At 35.2% G+C, this 20899-nt stretch overlaps 1 protein-coding gene across 1 annotated transcript in view; it reads right to left on the bottom strand.

The window, feature by feature from the left end:
• Positions 1-9639: 9639 nt before the first annotated feature.
• Positions 9640-20899, bottom strand: part of LOC112780692 (callose synthase 5) — a 30881-nt gene continuing 19621 nt past the window's right edge. Inside the window, exons 27-42 of the mRNA XM_025824522.3 lie at positions 15100-15217; positions 14862-15013; positions 14439-14548; positions 14142-14267; positions 14000-14068; positions 13705-13894; positions 13475-13586; positions 13270-13389; positions 13072-13187; positions 12912-12995; positions 12367-12479; positions 11999-12228; positions 10987-11784; positions 10661-10711; positions 10322-10507; positions 9640-10138 (exon numbers count right to left, since the gene is read on the bottom strand). Of these exons, the coding sequence (XP_025680307.2) occupies positions 9908-10138; positions 10322-10507; positions 10661-10711; positions 10987-11784; positions 11999-12228; positions 12367-12479; positions 12912-12995; positions 13072-13187; positions 13270-13389; positions 13475-13586; positions 13705-13894; positions 14000-14068; positions 14142-14267; positions 14439-14548; positions 14862-15013; positions 15100-15217 (2806 nt within the window). The 3' untranslated portion in view covers positions 9640-9907. The remainder of the gene's footprint in view (positions 10139-10321; positions 10508-10660; positions 10712-10986; positions 11785-11998; positions 12229-12366; positions 12480-12911; positions 12996-13071; positions 13188-13269; positions 13390-13474; positions 13587-13704; positions 13895-13999; positions 14069-14141; positions 14268-14438; positions 14549-14861; positions 15014-15099; positions 15218-20899) is intronic.

The following is a 20899-nucleotide window of genomic DNA, read 5'->3' as shown; positions in this document are numbered from 1 at the left end:
AGGCACCAACGCTTGCCAAATGATAGTTACAAAGGGATAATTCCTTAGATTATGAAGAGTTGTCTTTTTATCCTAGCCGCATTTAAGACATGTTACTGAGGGGGCTCATATGTCTTCTACGTCTCTCTATATTAAAAAAGATGATCTGACTTGTTAGCCATATAAACGATCTAACCCTCTCTGACTCCTTCTAGCTCCAAACTAGCTTAAACATCCGCTCAAGGATAGTAGAAGCTTCTTCTGGTGACTTATATGCAATCTTCAAGTTGAAACTACCATAAGAAGAAAGCTCGCATGCAATCTTATCCGAATTCTTTCAGGGAGACGGTGGCAAGATGCACAAATTCTTGTCAACCAAATCAGTCAACAACTAGCTCTTTGGACTATCTTCATCTGATCCACCTGAAATGGATAAGAAATCATTTAGAGATACATTCAAATCACTAGATTTTAGAGGTTAGATGTCATGCTTTTTCAGCTTTCTAACTCTAGGAACCCAATTATTTTTTTAAAAGTTGATTCTTTTGCCGTTGTCGAATCGCCAAAAAGAGTTCCTTTCCACATCACTCCAAATTGCAAAACTCCTATCCAATGATTGGAGTCATTTTTTTTTCTTCTAACATCTGAGATAATGTCATTCCACATCTATACTTAGCTTTTAGAACTCTAACTCACAGGTTATTCTTCTGTTTCTCTAGTCCCCAGCCGATCTTTATTATAAAGGCTCGATTCAGAGAGCACGCATGTTGAATACCCAAGCTACCAGTCACTTTTGGTCTCATTACTTTTTTTAATTTAGGAGATGTACTTTCTTTGACTATTCTGAAGTACACCATATAAAATTCTGCCTTTTCAATCAATGTTATCATAAGTAGAGACCGATAAAGTAACAATTTGCATAGTCTAAATAAAAATAGTAGAAGTGATAGATCTCACCAGAGTGGTTCTTCCCTTCTAAGGATAAAGGAGAGAAATTTTAATTTTTGAGCCTTGAGTTCATGATGTCAATGATCCCCTGATAAGTATCTTTGTTAACCTTGGATTGAAGAAGGAGAATCCTAAGATATTTTTCAATTTTTTTTCTAACAAACTGCAAGACTTCACTAATCTTGGTACGAATATTATGATACACATTATCAAAAAAATAGATTCTGGTATTCTCATTGTTGACTCATTGCCCAAAACTAGTACAAAAAATTTTTAACACCCTATTTATCGCTTTATCATGCTCTATGCTAACCTCGGTAAAAAGGATAAGGTCATTGACAAAGCATAAGTGAGAGAGGTTAGGACCACCACTACTTAAGCAATTCAGTTTTTAAAGATTATGCTCAACGACCACATTAATAAGTTGATATAGTATAGACCTCTATCCTTACAGTAGTGATACAAGTATATACTAGATGGATAAAGTGTTGGGGAAGACCAATATCCTCCAAAGTATCTTTAATAAAACTTTATTTTGATCCATCATACAATTTTTCAAGATCAATCTTGATCCCATATTAATAATTAATATATATATATATATATATATATATATATATATAGAAATAAAAGAGGGCATAGCATGTGATGGAGGGGGCACATGCCCCCACTTAAACTTTTTCCTCCCCTTATTCCCTCTCGATTACTCTCTGTCTCACCTTCGTTCTTTTTCTTCTAAATAAAAGAACTCAAACCCTCTTCTTCCCTTTTTTTCTCTTCTTCCATTCTATCGTCCTTGTTCAAAGATTTTCATCCCAACTACAATACCATCAAACTCACATTCTTCATCTTACTTCTTTTTCTTTCTCTACTCTATTTCTGTTGATTCAAATCTCATTTCTCATAACCCTAAATTATGGAATTTCAGTTTAATGAGTGAAAGAAGCATTTAATTCTTTAGTTTTGGTTATTATTGATACTTCAAGGTGACTCTTTAACTCAATAATTTGTTATATCTCTAATTTTTGTCATCCATATATGGCTATACTTCTTGATATCCTTAAATCCAAAATTAGGATTATTAGGTTAAGAAATTTGTGGCTTTTACCAAGTTGAATAAGATTGTATTAATCGACAATATTATTAGCTCACAAATATTATTATTATCATATTTCTAGAGTTATAGAGTTATTCAGTTCGGAGACGTAGTCAGAGTTGCTTCCAGTTCTTTGGAATCAACGTGTAGGTCATGTAAGAACTGGAATAACTGCTTGAATAAAATAATAATTTAATTACCTAGAATAGGTTCAAAAATGTAGAAATGTTATTTTTAAAATATAAAGGTAAAATTTTAATTCAATGGATTTTTCTGAGTGGGAAAATGTATCTTTTGCAAAAAATTTTGTAAAAATACGTACCGGTGCTTAAGCCGACAGTACCGACTCTAGTCTGTCCGGTACCACGTATTTTGGAAAATAAGATTTTGAAAAGGCGAAAATAATTTAGAATAAAAAGCCGGACACTAATTTTAAAGGTTTTGGCCCAAAATGGGCCGAATAGACCTAAAACGCTAACGGGTTGGACCGGGTCCAAACTGAGCCCAAGACTAAACATATATATGCTCATTAAATGAGTTTTCGGCTCATTTTCACCACCAGAGAGAGAGAGAGAGAGAGAGAGAGAGAGAGAGAGAGAGAGAGAGAGAGAGAGAGAGAGAGAGAGAGAGAGAGAGAGAGAGAGAGAGAGAGAGAGAGAGAGAGAGAGAGAGAGAGAGAGAGAGAGAGAGAGAGAGAGAAATGCGGATTGAGAGAGAAGGGAGAAGAAAAGGGTGTCACTATTCATTGTCACCTTCCGAGAGTGATAACTTGAGCTACGATGTTTCGATTGACGAGTCATTTGCGGCCACACGAAACTCTCGTCGAGCCTGTCATTTCTAACAAAGTTTTGTAGGTAAGAACTCGAAACTTATGCTCCATTTTTCAGTCCTATCAATTTCGTATTTTTATGTTTGATTTTTGAATAGATTTTGTGATTTTATTTGTTTATGGGTGATCTAGGATTAGAATATTGTTGGGTTTTGCCCCTAATCTCATTGGGTAAGGTAAAATCTCACTAAATCCTTGTGTTTAGTTATTTTTGTGATCCCTAGGTTTGATGTTGGTATGTTGTATGATGTTAGATTGAGTTTTGGTGTTTGTTGGAGTTGGTTTGAGGCTTTGGATCGAGCTTGGTGACTTTGTTTTGGTATTTGGTGTGTTTTAGAAATTGGCCAAGTATGATTTTGGTTTTCTTTATGTAATATGTAATATTTCTGGACACTTAGACTAGTGGACCTTAGGATAGGATTGAATTGGTTATTGAAAATTGTGGATTAATGATGTATGATGATTTTGATGAATGTGATGACTTTGACGATATTATGATGTTAATGTTAATGAATGATGTTGAGGATTGATATTGATGTTGAATGATATAATTTATGAGGATTGAAGGTGTCATAGGATAGATGGGATTTATGAATGATTGGATTGTGTAAATTGGTTAATATTGATATTTTGATTTGGAAGTTGTGAATTGTGTTGGATTTGTGGTGGGAAGAGTTGGAAGAGAATGAGTGGGAATAGGTGTTGAAATTGATTAAAATGCTATGAAACGGTGAATTGATGTAAGAGGTAGTGTTTTATGATATTTGGATATGTTTTGGTTATGGAATTTGAAAATTAGAGAATGTTGATGTTCTGTGTAAAACTTAATTTTTGGTGAATTTTGGTGGATCATAACTTTAGCCTCAGTTTTCAAAATTGATTAATTTTTATCTTAAATTAAAGATGATTTTAAGAGATTTAAATTGATATAAAGTTTTATGGAAATGAATTTTTGTAGAAGAAGTTATGAACGTTTAAAGTTTAGTGTTTAAAACTGATTTCTGCAACTTTACAAAATTTTGCAAGTTTAGAGGGGTATGCGTACGCGAACCCACCATACGCGAGCGTGCCATTCTGTTTGGCACCTATGTGTATGTGAACTCTTGTATGCGTACGCGAGATGGGGAAAATTTTAAGTATGCGTACACATACATTTGGCATTCATACGCATATATCCTGTTTTACTGAAAAATGATTTTCTTCATTTTTAAGGGTTCTCTAACTTTTCAAACTTCCTTCAAATGCTGTTTAAGAGTTTTACCTAGTAATTAGGCCCTAAAAATAATAGAGATGGATTAGTGAACTAAATTGGTAATTTATGCATGAGTTTAGAGCCGATGACTTAGGTCCTGGAATGTTGTGGACGAAATTAGTGTATGTTGAGTTGTGCAGTATGTCTTTGAGAAGATTTTGAGAAAGGAGAATGATTATGATGAAAATGAAAAATTGATGATGGTTATGAGTACATTGGAACTTAAAAACGAAGGATTATGGTTAATAGAATGAGTGTGAATAGAAGTATGCTATGAGCAGTTGCCTATGAGACGGATTATTTGACTGTGATATGCTTTATTCTTCGTCGTAAGGGCTATGTTGTGGTAGTCTTCCGCCTATGTTCAGATATGAGGGTTGAAACTGGGGTTCCCACTCACATTTCTCACTCATGGAGAAGGTGGTAGGGCACTCATCCTTCGGAATTATTCCTCCTGAGTATGCGTTTTCTCTCTAGTTGTAAGGTGGTAGGGCACTATCCCTCGGAATCATGCGGCATCCAGAGGAATGTGATAGGGCACTGATGCGTGAGCATCTTGTCTATCTTTTCCTAGTGAATTTGCACTTAAATTGTTGAGTTTAATTAAGAATTAATTATATTTTAGCCACTATGGATGCTATTTTGAGTCTTGGGTAATTTTATTTATTTCAGGTAGCATTCGGCTAGATTTGATGGAGTTTTCGCAGCACAAGAATAAAAGGAGATGGCTGCAAGGATCGACGCGTATGCGTGCTTGACGCGTGCGCGTGATCTGGAAGTTTCTACGGTGACGCGTGCGCGTGACTGACGCGCACGCGTGAATTGAGGATTTGCTCAGCGACGCGTCCGCATGACTTGCGAAAAAGACCAGCGACGCGTACGCATGACTGACGCGTACGCGTGACGTGCGCGATCTGCAGAATTTACAGAAATTGCTGACGTGGATTTTGGGCCGCCTTTTTGAACCAGTTTTCAGCCCAGAAAACACAGATTAGAAGCTGTAGAATGGACAAAGCAAGTGGTCCCCACCCATCAGCTGAAGACTTGTTAATTAATTCGAATTTAAATTCAAATCTTATCTTTTAGGAAAAGATATTATTTTTATTTTTAGATAATTAGATTTTAAAATCTATTAGGATTAGTTATAAATAGAAACTCTGTACATTTAGACAGGTACCTTATTGTTACAAGAACCCTTATTTTTCTTCTCTGAACAATGAGCAACTAATCCTTCATTGTTAAGGTTAGGAGTTCTATCTATTTGTATAGATTTATTCGTTTGATCTTTCTAATTTAATTCGTGTTTAGATTTATATTTCAATAATTGTTTTTGTTCTCTATTTCATGAATAATGGGTGGAACGGAAGTATGACCCATGTTCTAATTGAGTTCTTATAAAACTTGGAAAAGCTCTTTACTTGAACAACAGCTTGAAAACATATTATACTGAATTTTTAATTATTTGTATTTAACGGGATACGTGACATATAATCTCCTTAATTGTGGATAATTAGGATTCTTTTGGCATATAAACTAGAAATTGATCATCACCCTTTAATTGGAATTAATTGACCAAGGAATTGGCAATTAATGAATTTTAGAGGAGACTAGGAAGGTCTAAGAAATTAGGGTCTAGTCACATATAGTTTGCCATGAAATTAAATCTTGCATGATTAAAATAGTTAGTAAGAAAAATAAATTCGGAAAAATAGATAACTCTGAAACCTTAACTGTTTTCTCAAATATTTTATTCCTAACTAATTGCTGTTTGCTTTCTGAAATTCTTAAAATGCTGTTTAATGCTCTTTAAATATCTCAAAACCATTTTCTGATTGCCTAACTAAGCTTATCACTCAATAACTGTTGCTTAATCCTTCAATCCTCGTAGGATCGACCCTTACTCACATAAGGTATTACTTGGTACGACCCGGTGCACTTGCCGGTTAGTAGTGTGGGTTATAAAATACCGCACCAGGCACTCTCCCTTGAAACATTTTCCTCTGAAAGGAGAAGGTGGTAGGGCACTCATCCCTCGAAATTATTCCTCCTGAGTATGCGCAATAGAGAGACTAATCCAGGAGTTGCCGTCCGGATTTTGGGTCGGGTTTGGCACTATAAACGACATGTGGTATCACAGCCAATAGGACAGGCATTCATCATATGCATCTGTTATGTGCTTGGTTGCTTTGATTACTTGCAGTTTGCATAAGTGTATAATATGCCTACTTGCTTCTTGAATTACTTGCTATACATGAATATTACCTGTACTTTACTTGTTTGCATATACTTGTGTTTGTCTGGTGTTGATGAGGTCAGGTAGGCGGTGGCGATGTGATTGCACGGAGGTTAGGTTGGCGAAGGCTGTGGGATACAGTGGTGTGATTTAGTATTAGTTAGAAATTCCCTACGTTTAGATGACCCTGTTTATGATTTTAAGTTATTTTTCTCGTTAAGCTTGAATATCTGTTTGGTGTGAAGTTCTAGGATTACATTTGGTGTCCCAGAACCTTACATCTTACATATTGGGCACTATTACCATACTGAGAATCTCTGGTTCTCATACCATATGTTGTTGTTGCTTTTTAGATGCAGGTCGTAACCCACCTCGGTGAGTTGCGGGATGGTGACAGAGTAGAGGATCTTTTGCTATCTTTTTTGTATTTTGATTATTATGTTGTAATTCTCTCATCTTTTGTGTATTTTAATTTTGTTACCTTAGAGGCTTTATTTCTAAAAACTTTGAGAGATAGGTTGTTGCTGTTTTAAACTTCAAAACTCTGTTGTATTCAGTTTGACTAGCCGGCCTAAATTTCGCAAGCTGTGACTAGTCCTCTTTTTGTATATATATATATATATATATATATATATATATATATATATATATATATATATATATATATATATATCTTGTTTAATTTAAGTACTACCTTGTGTATTGTGGAGCTATCTACAAGGTTTTATATATGTCTTGTTCTATCCGTGCCTACGTGTTTAGTTATTGTGTGTGAACGCTTCGCATTTCGTAATTCTACTTTACGCGACTTTGAACTTTATTCTTTCATCGGACTTCTAGTTATATAAAATCTTGTATATATATATATATATATATATATATATATATATATATATATATATATTATATTATAAGCATTAGAACTGTCGTGGCACTTTGTTTTCCTTTGCTTTATGACTAGAGGTAAGGTTTACAGTAACGGGGTGTTACAGGTCACACGTTGGATCTGTTATACTGTATGGGTACACTAGAGAAACGGATATATATATATATATATATATATATATATATATATATATATATATATATATATATCTTGTTTAATTTAAGTACTACCTTGTGTATCGTGGAGCTATCTACAAGGTTTTATATATGTCTTGTTCTATCCGTGCCTACGCGTTTAGTTATTGTGTGTGAACGCTTCGCATTTCGTAATTCTACTTTACGCGACTTTGAACTTTATTCTTTCATCGGACTTCTAGTTATATAAAATCTTGTATATATATATATATATTATATATTATAAGCATTAGAAATGTCGTGGCACTTTGTTTTCCTTTGCTTTATGACTAGAGGTAAGGTTTACAGTAACGGAGTGTTACAGGTCACACGTTGGATCTGTTATACTGTACGGGTACACTAGAGAAAAGGGCTACTATTAGAGGTGGAGCCGCCTAAGTGTGTGGCATTCGATTTTATTGGACTTCTAGAATGAGAACTCTCATTTTTGTTCATTCGCTTAATTACTTATTTATTTATTTGCATATTTACCTAATATGAATTTCTTATACCTAAAAGGAAATATAGTTTTCAAGGTAAAATTTGTATCATCTTGTGTGGACTATAGATATAACGTTTACTCACTAAGTTGTAAAACTCACCTAGTCATATTTTCATGTTTTTCAGTTACAGGTATCAATTCAAGTTCCATTCCACCTACTCCACAGTAGGTCTTAGTCATTACAGTGAGCCATTCTTCTATCTAAAGGATATATCTGTATGTAATAGAACATTTGTACAAAAATCTAGATGATATTAATGGTCCATATGTCACAAACAAAGTTCTCGTGTGAGTTATATTATTTGAATCTCGAACTATTTAGATAGTAATTATGATTTGGTTATATAAGACTTATGGATTTAACTATATGTTTTAGTTATCAACTTAGTATATATGATGCGACTCTTGATATGTTTGGTTTGTAAATATATTTAGAATATGTTGTTGTTGCGGTTAAAAATAGATGTTTATTATTGATATAGAAAAATAATATTCAATTGACAAAGTCTTAAAAATAGAGGAAGTTCTGTCTATTATTTTGTAAATTTTGTTGGTTGGCTTGCTAAGAGACTTGTTCCTCGAACGCTAATTATATTTTGGTTCAGGCCATGACAGCCATCCACCCTTTTTTTTTTTCCCTTCTTGCTTTTCATTGAGTGAATGACTTATTGAGATATGATAATGTTATTAGAACTATGACGACCTATATATCAAAGCTGCATTGATTAAGAATTACTAACTTTCCCAACTTCCTTAGTCTTCTAGATAAGATTTTTGTAATAATCTTATAAGAAACGTTACACGGACTAATGGTCACATCTGCTTAAGGAGGGCAACCGGTTCAACTTTCAGGATAAGAGTAATAAGAGTTTCGTTGATTTCTTCCATTTTTTAGAGAATCCCAAAAATGTCTTTGATCAAATTGCAAAGGTTAGCCTCCACTTTATTCCACTTATTTTGATAGAAGCATGGTTGAATACCATCTTTATCCAGAACTTTAAGGATCCCATACTAAATAATGATTCTCTGATTTTTTTCAATGGAGACGTTAGCATTGAGGTTAGCAAACTCAGAATAACTAAGAGAAGGAAACACATACTTAAGGACAAAAGAAACATCTAGCATATCATCCTTATATAAATTTGTATAAAAATTAGTCGCATCTCCTCAAGAGCCATCTTCTCCAAAATTCGGTTACCATACTCATTTTGAAGAGTTTCAATTTTATTATATAAAAGTTTCATGAGTTCTAACCTAGAAGTTACCAAAAGCATGTCTGGACTTTATTGTACTTTAATTTGAGAAAAATCAAACTAATGTTAGCCAAAATTAGCAAATTTCTGTTTGATATTACTGTACTACATACTATCTGAAGAGCTTCAATAATTCCTAATCATATTTTGCTCAACTTCCTCATTTTATGAATATATGCAGGCATAGGCCAAGTTGTTTGGTAACTCGAAGGACAATGTAGCTTTTAGAATCGAACAAAAAAGAAAAGACACATAGGACAACACATTAAACGCTGCTTTAAGGCGGTTTAATTATGTATCAACGATGTTCTCCGGAATAGGGGGATATTATTGGTATAAGATTTATATAATAGAGATATAACAGAAATAGACCATATATGTGGGTAAGCGTGTTAATTGGTATGATAAAAGGATTTGCGTGGGGTTAGAAAACAGGCATTATTAGCTCAAGAAGATGAAGAAAAAATGCATCGAAAATTCGAAACTACTTGGGCCGAGTTGAACTTGAGACTCTATCATATCGCAAAATTATATATGCCACTGCACTTTGTTGGTACAACAACAATACAACATAACAACACTGCTGCCTAAAAGCTTAAATCTAACTGCTTACTGCTTACATTAGGAATTATTCTACTGTACAATCACAATATTGAAATCTGCTGTTATAATTGCCTAAACCTTGCTCTGGTACCTGAGATATGGTACCGTCGTCTTTTGTATTGTTTGGTATTATCCTGTGTATGTTACAAGGGATTATTTATGCTTCTTTCCACCAGCCAGAATACGCTGGATTTGAAGTCCTCGGCTGAACGCTTGATTGAATAGCAGCCGAGTTTGGAATTCTGAAACAAACGGGAACCAAGCTAGTATGGCCACTGGTCCAAAGATAAGCAATCCCATCACGTATTCATACCCTCTTGATAAAGCTTTGACGGACCCCCACATTCCAATTGCCTTCACCAATGGCCTACATGCTTGAGATATCTGCTCATATAAAGATAACAGCAACATAAATCACGAGAGAATCTTCTCTGATTGCATGAATTAATCAAGTCAGCTTAGATGGTTTTGGGATTTAATATAAACAGAAATAACTTTGAGGCAATCAAATATGTTTTCAGCATCAGCAGACAAAGCAAGAGGCAATGACCACTAAAAACAAATCACCTGTATAAGTGCCCATCCTGTTGGTAAAAAAGCTAGGAGGCTCCTAAGAATGTCTTGAACTGTGAGACTAAGTAGATTAAACATCAAGACTAGAGCAACAATGCTTCCAATGAACAAAAGCACTTTGAGAAGACGAAACATCAGCTGAAAATCAGCACTGAACTTCTTTCTACCCATAGACACAATCTGCAATTTCAGATGCCAGTATGCCACTGGTTAATTACTAAAGATAACTATCAAGCTGTTTGCTAATAGTGAAAATATTAATTATTTTAAGCACTGATAGAAAATGCTCTACTAACTCAAAATGAACTCTCATATATTTCAATAAATACCAACCTTCAAAATGATCATAACAGCTACTATGACTAGCCAGGACAGACCATAAACCTGGAGAGAAATGAACGTTAGAAAGATCTCCTTGTGTTTGTGTTTAGTATTTCTTTTCCATTTTCTGCATTGTGCCCCGGGGAGGGAGTTATTTATTTATTTATATTGGGTAAACAGGGAGGGTGTTATTCGATAAAAGACTAAATTCACCTATAACCAAGGAGTTTATTGGTCCAACATGCAGATAGATGTTAAAGCAGTTAAGCCCTGAGGTCCATATGCTAAGAGTTTGACATGAAAATGTAAAATAAAATTGAATTGGAAAGCAAAATTACCATGATGCTTTTGTCACCTCTAGCTATATTTAGATGATACACAATTCCATACTGATAGACAAAGAAACGCAGGGCAAGAATCACCTCCGAAGTCCTCCCCAAAAACCCAGTAAACTGCAAATGCTCTTGTTCCTCATTCCACCATGATTCCCAGCTCTTGGTAGCAGGAACACCAATACCACCTCCACTATTCATCCATTTTGTCCAGTCATCCCAGTCCTCAACTATCTTCTGCCACTCAAATCCTGATGGATTGAAAAGGAAAGGACTAAACAACCAAGAACAAACCAAAAACCACATTGACCCTGAGAGAAGAAGATATGCAGTTGAATCAGGAGCTGCTGATCCATAAAGCTTATAACATATAAGCAATACAGCAAGCTCTAACCCTTTTACAAAGTGGCTCCTAGAGTACATCCTGTAATTCTCTGCGAACCTCTCATGACGAACTACAAAACCACGCCCAGTTGCTCTGTACTTTGCCCCTCCATGCAACAGAGTGCGCCCAAAGTAGTGCATCTTCGATCCTAGTGAGAAAGTGAAAAAAACGGGTGCTAGCTGCAGCTGCATTATTATGAGGTCACCTATAGCAGTTCTGAACCCTCTTTCTAATCCTATTTCCATGACCATGGGCAGAGTCATTAGAAGGCCTATTTGAACAAGACTTTGTGAAGCCATTGCTGCCTTTAGTGGATCGTCACCCTTTCTCTTTGCCAGTTTAACTATCGCATTTTCAAATCCACTCAATGACAGATAGAGTTTTCCATATAGGAAAGCATAAACTGTAAGGGACACTGCCTGTGAATACCAGAAGAAAACGTTAGTGCTAGATGCAGGTTTAGCTAATTAAGCAAAAAGGATAAGATTTAGGGGTGTGTAAAACTGAAAATTGTATAGGCCAGTGACCAGAAGTAAATTTTCCATAATCTATTTAAATTAGTTGGACTTATTTTTATATGAAAGATGTTTGATAATTTTATGCTTAATCCTAAAGCAAAGCATTAAGCAGTACCATAGAGCTGACATAAAATCCGACAGTTGTAAAATAGAATGATAGCATTCGGAAAAAATCAAATCGATGCCCCAGCCGGTATATATCCCTGCTTAGTGTCTGCTCTCCATTGCCACAGGCCACTTTTGCTTCAAAAAGAGAAATTTGATTGAGGCCAACATCTCTACCCTTTCCAACTTGGATATATTCATGATGAGTAACGTTTCCACGTCTTAGTGTTGAGTTGAATCCTACATAGACAAAGCCATACGATACAAGGCCAATAAAGAAATATCAAATACATACCAGCTAAAAGATAAAATAAAATAAGGAGAAGAAGAAAGAAACAAAGATAAGTCATTGCTAAAAAGATGTTACAAAAGCATTACCAGCAAATATGTCCTCACTTAAATTGATGCCACGAGAAGCCTTGCTGAAACCTCCACGGGTGAAATGGAAAATTCTATCAAAAACATCAGGATGACCATAGTGGAACCGAACCCTACAATAGGAAAACTAAATCATAAGCTGGATGATGTGTATTCTGTATTACATGTATTCCTTTTTTCCACCCCCAAATTCCTTCTTTGCATGCAACAATGTAGAAGATATTGATGATTATTGTCTCCAAATGTTCAAATAGCAAAGGAGATGTCATTTAAACAAGAAAATCAAACAAGACATAGGGAGGAAGCACAAAGTTCATCAGTAAGATAAAATGTTGCCTTAATTTGTGAAGCGGTAATAGCCATGTGCTTGTGAGAAGGTGCTTATTTATCGCACTGGGAAAACAAGCACTTCAAACAGTTAAAGAAGTTAATAACTGCTACTACAACAACTAAGCATTCTCCTACTATGATGGAGTACGTGACATGGATTACAAATCACCAATTTGCCCTGTCATAAACTTACTTCAGGGGAGATAAAAACTTACTTCAGGGGTCTTGCAAGAACTCTCTGACCAATAGTGACAAAGCTAGTTTCTTGATTTGACATAAACCAGGCCAAGGAGGAGACACTGTAACAGGTCATGAAATTAAGTAATATGGATCTGAAGATGGCAATGTGTTAGCTCAAAGTAGAACATTCATCACCTGCCAGTAAAAATATGTTCACGTACACCTAAAATGCTAGGTGGGTGCACTCCATGATCCTCATGAAATTCTTCCAGAAGGTTACGCATCTTCAGAGCTTCTTCTAAGTAGTTATCCTAGAGTAGATTTTCAAATGCCCGGGTTTAAAATGCCCCAAATAACCGTAAACGAGTTTCAAAAAAATGTATAATGTTTTACCTGATTCATGTCAATAGTCTGAAGAGCTTCCCCCCTGGTAAAAATAACTGCATGATTTTGGTTTTCAGGCTTTCCTTCTCCTATCTTTGCCGGACCAGGAAGTTTAATTCGAAATATTTCCTTTGGAGAAGATACAGAAATAATTAATTCTAAAGTAACCACCAGTAATTAACAAAACCTTTTTTTTATATCAAGATGCTGTTACTTGGTCAAGATTGTCTACAGTTTTGATCAGTACAGAATAATAAACTTTCTGTACTTTATCACCCTCTCTTTCTTCAACTTCGTCAATATATGCAACACGAAGCGATGGATTGCTACAAATGAAGAAGCAAGCACACATTAGGTTATCAAGCGAAGTGGATTTGGGAAATTAAAGCTAAATATACACTGGATTTAGGAGACACAACTTAATTTATTGATAGGAGAACATACTTAACCATCAAATTCAGGATATCTGTTGCACGACGGTCTCCACTGCGCTTCTGATTCCCATAGTTTTGACAGGTAGCAACGTATGTGAATTTCATGTCAGCCATGGCCTCTAAATTGCCATATAGGGATTTCTGACTCTTTTTATCTTGCTCAGATGGAACTGCAATAGCTTTATAGCCATCGAGTATTTCTGCCCACGTGACATAGAAAAAAAATCATGAAATCATCCTGGGGAGATAACTACTGCTTTTTCTTTCTAGCGGATTAGAAGAAGAAAAAAAAAACTTAATATCACCTTGTTCGTTAGCCATATCAAGAAATGCCTGGAGCTTTATAGCCCGCCGGTAGTACATCATTCCCCTAACTATATTAAGTGAAAAATATTAGTCGATGAAATCCAGCATGAGAGGCGGGGAAGGGGAGTCATCATCATGTACCTGTCCTACTAAGAGTTTGTCCTCTCAACGACGCCCAGTGACGTAACTGCAATACATTCTCATCTTTCTCCCATACCTCACTATCTTTCTTACACTCAAGTCGCTCCATGAAGTTATTCCACTCATCTGGCAAAATTACTAAATTATCAAAATGGAGAAAGACCCTCTATAGTGGGATTTGTTTTTAAAGTGAGAACTAAAGGTTATCCACCTCACTTATATCAAAAGACAGTATCTACCCAAAAAATGGAAAATGGAATGAATACAGTCAAAGTTATATTGTGAATTATCACAAACCAGGGAAGATCTTTTGCAGGTAATATATGATTGACACGCCATCTTCATTCTCAATCTCAAGGTCATTCTTAGAAAATACAGTCTCTTCACTATAGTATGGCGTTAGGACACTGGAAAGAAGAAAAAGAGCTCCATAAGTACAAGACAGCCTTAGAGTGCTCACATTTGAATTTTATGCATCAATAGCTCCTTCAAAAATAAAAGACTTTATGCCTGATATTTGAGATATCTGATAATCCTTCAACATTTGAAGTCATTACAGTTAAAGGAAAACATCATATAACATGGATACACATGGCTTAGATGTGAGTATGTTGACATTTAATTTGCGTAGTTTTGTGTGCACAATAAGAGCATCATTTTCCCTAAGAACAAGATGGACATATATCTTTGTGGCCAAATATTAAGGAAACTGCACCAGACCTGAATGAGAGCATTTCACGCACAGGTGGAGCACGTGGCATCTCCATGAACAATGAATTGGAAAAGAATGCAATCCTTCTCCGTACTTCACCGTTTGTTGGAACCTCATTGGCAGATTCCCTCACAGTCAATACTAGATAAAGCCGTCTTATCTGAAACAACCGTAATCATCATTGCTTATAATGATACATATAATCAAGAAAAAAAAGAATTCGATGGTGATTTCATTACTAAGTACCTGTTCCTCCCATTGTGCTGTAACCACAGGAGGGTACACTATAGCAGGTTTTATCTCAGTACCAGCAAAAACTTGTCGTCCAGTATCCTTGCTACTTTGATTAAGTTCTGCCAACTCACTTATGAGCAACACAATTAAAAGAGATTGTTATTTTGATTGGAAGAGTCATAAGTATTGTTTGTTAGGGATAATTAGAGTCACACACCCGCCTGGCTTATTAAACATTATTAGCACGAGCACATGAGCGCACCAAAATTGATTTAGAGTATCATCAGAAAATACAATAAGCAAATACATACTATGTCACCAATCGAATAACATTCTCAATTTAACGTGAAAATCTTAAAATTATCGGAGAAAAACTATGGGCCAAACTCCGAAAAATATTCACTATATTCAATCGTAACTCTAAAATAGTATGATCATAGTAGAATACTCTTTTATTACAATTTGTAGTAATTAATGGATACTAAAAAATCTACCTAAAAATCCAGTATTTACTCCTCATAACACTCTAATTTCAACTTTATCATTGCAATTAGCATATCATCAACATACAGTAGCAGATAAATTTGCGAACCATCTAAAAATTCTTTAGAGTAGATACAATTATCATATTGATTTTCTGTTATAACCAACAATAATCATAAAAGCATCAAAATTCTTGTTCCATTGCTTAGGAAATTACTTTAAGTCATATAATAACTTTTTCAACAAATAAACATGATCGTTCTTCTCTGAATCTATAAATCCTTCTGACTCATGTAAATTGTTTTCTTTAACTCACCATGATCTTACTGAGAATTTATTTCACAGAAACTATAAATTGCTTCTATTTTGGAGGAGCAACAATGCTTTATATATGAAGGGTTCTATTTATAGAAAAAAATTGAAAACAGCTGGTAGTGCCAATTTTTTCTTCTTCAATTCAGTGGCTATTTGCACCGTTTTTTCCTTTTATTTTACTAGCCAATAATGTTGACTTTTATTGCAAAAAGACAAGCCACGCACACGGTTTTCACGATCTCCACTTTGGCTTGTATTTTGCAATAGTCTTCATCTTCTCCGAACACATTGACCAAGTTTAAACAATTTTTAAATTTGCTAATTGGTAGTGATTTGGTCATCATGTTTGATGGATTCTCAGTTATAGCTATCTTCTAAATAACAACTCCAATGTTAATACTTTTTTGGATAAAATAAAGTCCGACAACAAGGTGCTCAGTGGATTTATGATAGATTGGATTCTTAGTCAAGTGAGTAATACTTTGACTATCACAATGTACATAATAACCTCTTGACTCAATTCAAAACTATTCAAAAGACCACACCTCCAAATACTTTCTTTGACAACAATGCCATATAGAGTGGCGGATCTATGGGGGCCATTGTTTTCTTATGCATTTTTCCTAAAAAAATTAAATTTTTTTCTTCATACTACAGCAACAACTAAATGTGCTTTTGTAGATATGAAAAATATTTAGGTATTTTAAACGAAAATGAAATATACATTTTTAACAAATTACATCATTTTATATATTAAAAAAATATTTAAAAATTCACTTCAAATATGATAACGGATTATTTTAGTTGTATGAAGCATTACCAAAAAAATTTATAAATACTAAAGTTTTAAGGTATGTTGCTGAATGTAACTACTTTATAATATCATTATTGACTTGACATACATATTATAAATTATAATTTGTTAACTTATATTATATTATATTTTAATTTATTTTATTTTTAATTTGGTCCTTCATATAAAATTTCTAGTTCCGCCACTAGCCATATGCTTAGCTTCAGTTGTCGATAATGCAACATAGATTGCAACATCATCTTCCAACTAATAGTATATCCAAAAATTGTAAAGATATAACCTGTCATTGATATCCTTTTATCTAGATCACCTGCATAATCAAAATCAACATAGCCGACAACTTCACAATTTTTCTGACCATTAACACCAAACATACATATGTAGAATCTCTCAAATACCTCAGTCCATTTCACAGCTTTTCAATGTACCTTTACAGAATTGTTTATAAATCTGCTGACTAAACTTACTGTCTGCGAAATATGTGGTCGAGTGCATACCATGACATACATGAGACTACCAACAACACTAGAATATGGTTCACGAAACATAAGCTCTAACTCATCCTCACTTTTTGGGCATTCTTTTGAGAATAACTTAAAATGAACAGCTAATGGGATTCTAACTGGTTTAACTTGATTCTTATTGAAGCGTTGTAGTATTTTTATAATGTAACCCTATTGTGTTAAATACAATATACCACAATACCTCTCCATATGAATCTCCATTTCCAGATTTTTTTTTTACTACTGCACCCAAGTCCTTCATCTCAAATTCCTTTTCCAATTGAGTTTTTAACATACTAATTTTAGCTTTATCATTGCAATTAGTATATCATCAACATATAATAACAGATAAATTCACGAACCATCTAGAAGATCCTTAGAGTAGATGCAATTATCATATTAGTTTATGTTATAACCAACAATAATCATAAAAGCTTCAAAACTTTTATTCCATTGCCTAGGGAATTCAAGTCATATAGTGACTTTTTCAACAAGCAAACATGATTTTTCTTCGTAGGATCTATAAATCCTTCTGGTTGACTGATGTGGATTGTTTCTTCTAACTCACCATGTAAGAAAGGTGTTTTTACATCAAACTGTTTAAACTCGTCAAGCATACTTATATAGTAGCTAACAAGACTTGGATAGAGCTATGCTTCGCAATAGGAGAGAATATCTCATTGAAATCGATACCCTCCTTCTGAGTATAGCCTTTTGCTACTACTCATGCCTTGAACCTAGGAGATTCAATGCCAGGATTTTTTTTCTTTCTTTTGAAAATCTATTTGCATTCAATCACTATGTTCCCCTTTAGAAGTTCCACCAGTTTCCATGTCTGATTTTTTGTGGAGAGATTCAATCTCCTCATTCATTGTATCTAGCTACTGCTTTGACTCGTTGCTATTAATTGCTTCATGATGGCAAGAAGATTCATCTCCTGTCACATCATTTGTCACAGCCAATGCAAAGGCTATAGGATCTGCCTCTGCTGGAACATATGCACAGGAAACATATGGATTGTCTTTTTTTTTTGCTGGTTGCAATACTGTATGGTTCTTCTTCTTTGATTTCTCCATCATTATCTCTATCATTGGATTCATGTTGTTGTTCTACTTCAGGTTGAGTAGTACCTGAGGTACTATGCTGATTTTTTTTTCTTGCTTTATTTTTCTATTGTCAAACTCTAACTCCACCTGCTTCTAGACACTATCATTTATGTCTGCCTAATCTACTTTAAACTCATGCTTCTAATTTATCATTGCATCCTCGTCAAAATGATATCTCTGCTGACAATAATCTTAGGAGAACCTGATTTCTCTGTACACCACAGATTGTAGTCTTTCACCTCTCGTGTATAAACTAGTAATATGCATCTTTTTACCATTAACTCAAGTTTACCATCACTCACACAAGCATATGCAGGGAAACTAAATATCTTCAAATCGATGGAGATCGATTTACCAGGTATGCAGCTGTATTGACTGCTCAACCCAAAATGATTTGGGAAGACCAGCATTGAGTCGCATGCATCATGCATGCTCCAGATGTGTTATGTTCATCTATTTTGAAACTCCATTTTTTTGTAGTGTTTTTTTTGTGACTTAAAAGAAAACAACCAACAACAAAGAAAGAAAGAAAAATAAACAAGAAACTGCTTAAGAAAGACAGTTCCGCTAAATACTACTCTCAAACTCCTTCCAAGGCAACGGAAGCTCCACTTGAGGAGAAAGGGTTTTCATTGCAGTCTTTGTCATGATGTCTGCTACTGTGTTTGCATTATTAGGATTTGGTTGAATTAGTCCCACATTGCTTAGGATAGCAAATGGATTGGGTGGCCTAGGCTATAAATATGAGGCTAAGTTCTCTATATTCTTTGCACCAGTCGGAAACACTTAAAGCTTGTATCTGACCTTTCTTTTCTCTATATCTTTTGATTAGAGAGTGTTGTGAGGTGTAGTTAAATATTTGCTTTGAGAGTGTGGGTGTACTGGGGTGCCGGTCTTAGAGAGAAAGAAGTCTATGTGTTGTAACAATTTTTACATAGTGATATTCTCTGGTTGTCATTTGGCAACGGATGTGGTTTTTTCTCCAGTAATTGGAGTTTCCACGTTAAATTCTTGTGTTATGATTGTGTCTATTTTATTTCTTTGTGAAAGGTATTTTCTCAATGGGGAATGGTGTATTGTTCCCAACAAGTGGTATCAGAGCTTCGGTTCGGTAGGATTTATTCTTAGTATGCTCTGTGGTTGCAGCCTAGTCTGACCTTCCACTGAAAGGCAGTGTGACACTGTGAGAGTGCAGTTTGGAAAGGTTCTGGCTAAGGAAAGACTTGGTATTTAAGTGTGTCCATTGTGACCCACCTCTCTTTTCTGGAGACCCTTCCTAGTGCACGGTCTACAGTTGAGTTATACTATTCCAGTATACGGTTGCAACAATGTTAGGATATTCAAGTGCTGTGAAGCTTGAAATAGAGAAATTTGATGGAAGAATCAATTTTGGCTTGTGGCAAATACAAGTCAAGGATGTGTTGATACAATCAGGTTTGCACAAGGCGTTGAAGGAGAAGATGATTTTCTCTAGAAGATAAGAAGTATCCTCATGGTATTGCCGCACTGCCATGGATAAGGATAAGTTGTGGCAATCGGGTCCACAATTGCACACTGGCATTGGTTGGCGTTGAGATGCAAGGTGTGTGGCGGAGTTATGTCGATGGCTGAAGAACTTCCAGGAAAAGCCAATTTGAAAGTTGCACCATGAATTTTCAGCAAAGTTTCGATTTGTACCAAGGCGAAATGCTTGGAGTGGTCTAATTCCAAGTGAGTATACTTTCATGGTGGAGTATGATAGTTCTCTGAACTATGATTGTCGGTATAGACAATGGCAGCAAAGAATTGTCGGTGTTGACTATGGAAGCTGAAGATGTGTGACTATTTCAATCAAGGTGGAGATTGTTAAGATTTGGTTGAATTAGTTTCACATTGCTTAGGATAGCAAATGGAGTGGGTGGCCTAGGCTATAAATATGAGGCTAAGTTCTCCATATTCTTTGCACCAGTCGGAAACACTTAAAGCTTGTATCTGACCTTTCTTTTCTCTATATCTTTTGATTAGAGAGTGTCGTGAGGTGTAGTTAAATATTTGCTTTGAGAGTGTGGGTGTACTGGGGTTCCGGTGTTAGAGAGAAAGAAGTCTATGTGTTGTAACAATTTTCACATAGTGATATTCTCTAGTTGTCATTTGGCAACGGCCGTGGTTTTTTCTCTAGTAATTGGAGTTTCCACGTTAAATTCTTGTGTTGTGATTGTGTCTATTTTATTTCTCTGTGAAAGGTATTTTCTCAAGGGGAAATTGTGTATTGTTCCCAACATGCATCTCTTAAGATCAACCGGAGATCAGCATGCCATTTCTAAGACATGATATCTCAGATTTTTAACACCAAAGGATCAATAAAATCAGAGCAATCCTGTAAATTATTGGCAATAGTAAAGGCCTCCACACAGTCTGTCTCACATATAATGTCTCTTTGTCCCGAATCTCATGCTAAAAGAAAGCCTCTCCAAATAGCAAACAACTCTTCTTGCAAAATGCTACGACTCTCAATTGTTTCCAGATAGCCTCGTTGCCACATACCATTCTAATCTCTGCTAACACAAACAAAACCAACCGGAGCACCATTGCTAGGATAGCTAGCATCACAA

The sequence above is a fragment of the Arachis hypogaea genome, chromosome 3 (genome assembly GCF_003086295.3).
Source record: "Arachis hypogaea cultivar Tifrunner chromosome 3, arahy.Tifrunner.gnm2.J5K5, whole genome shotgun sequence".
NCBI lineage: Eukaryota > Viridiplantae > Streptophyta > Magnoliopsida > Fabales > Fabaceae > Arachis > Arachis hypogaea.
The sequence above is the reverse complement of the archived record's forward strand: the minus strand, read 5'-3'. Positions and strand labels throughout refer to the sequence as shown.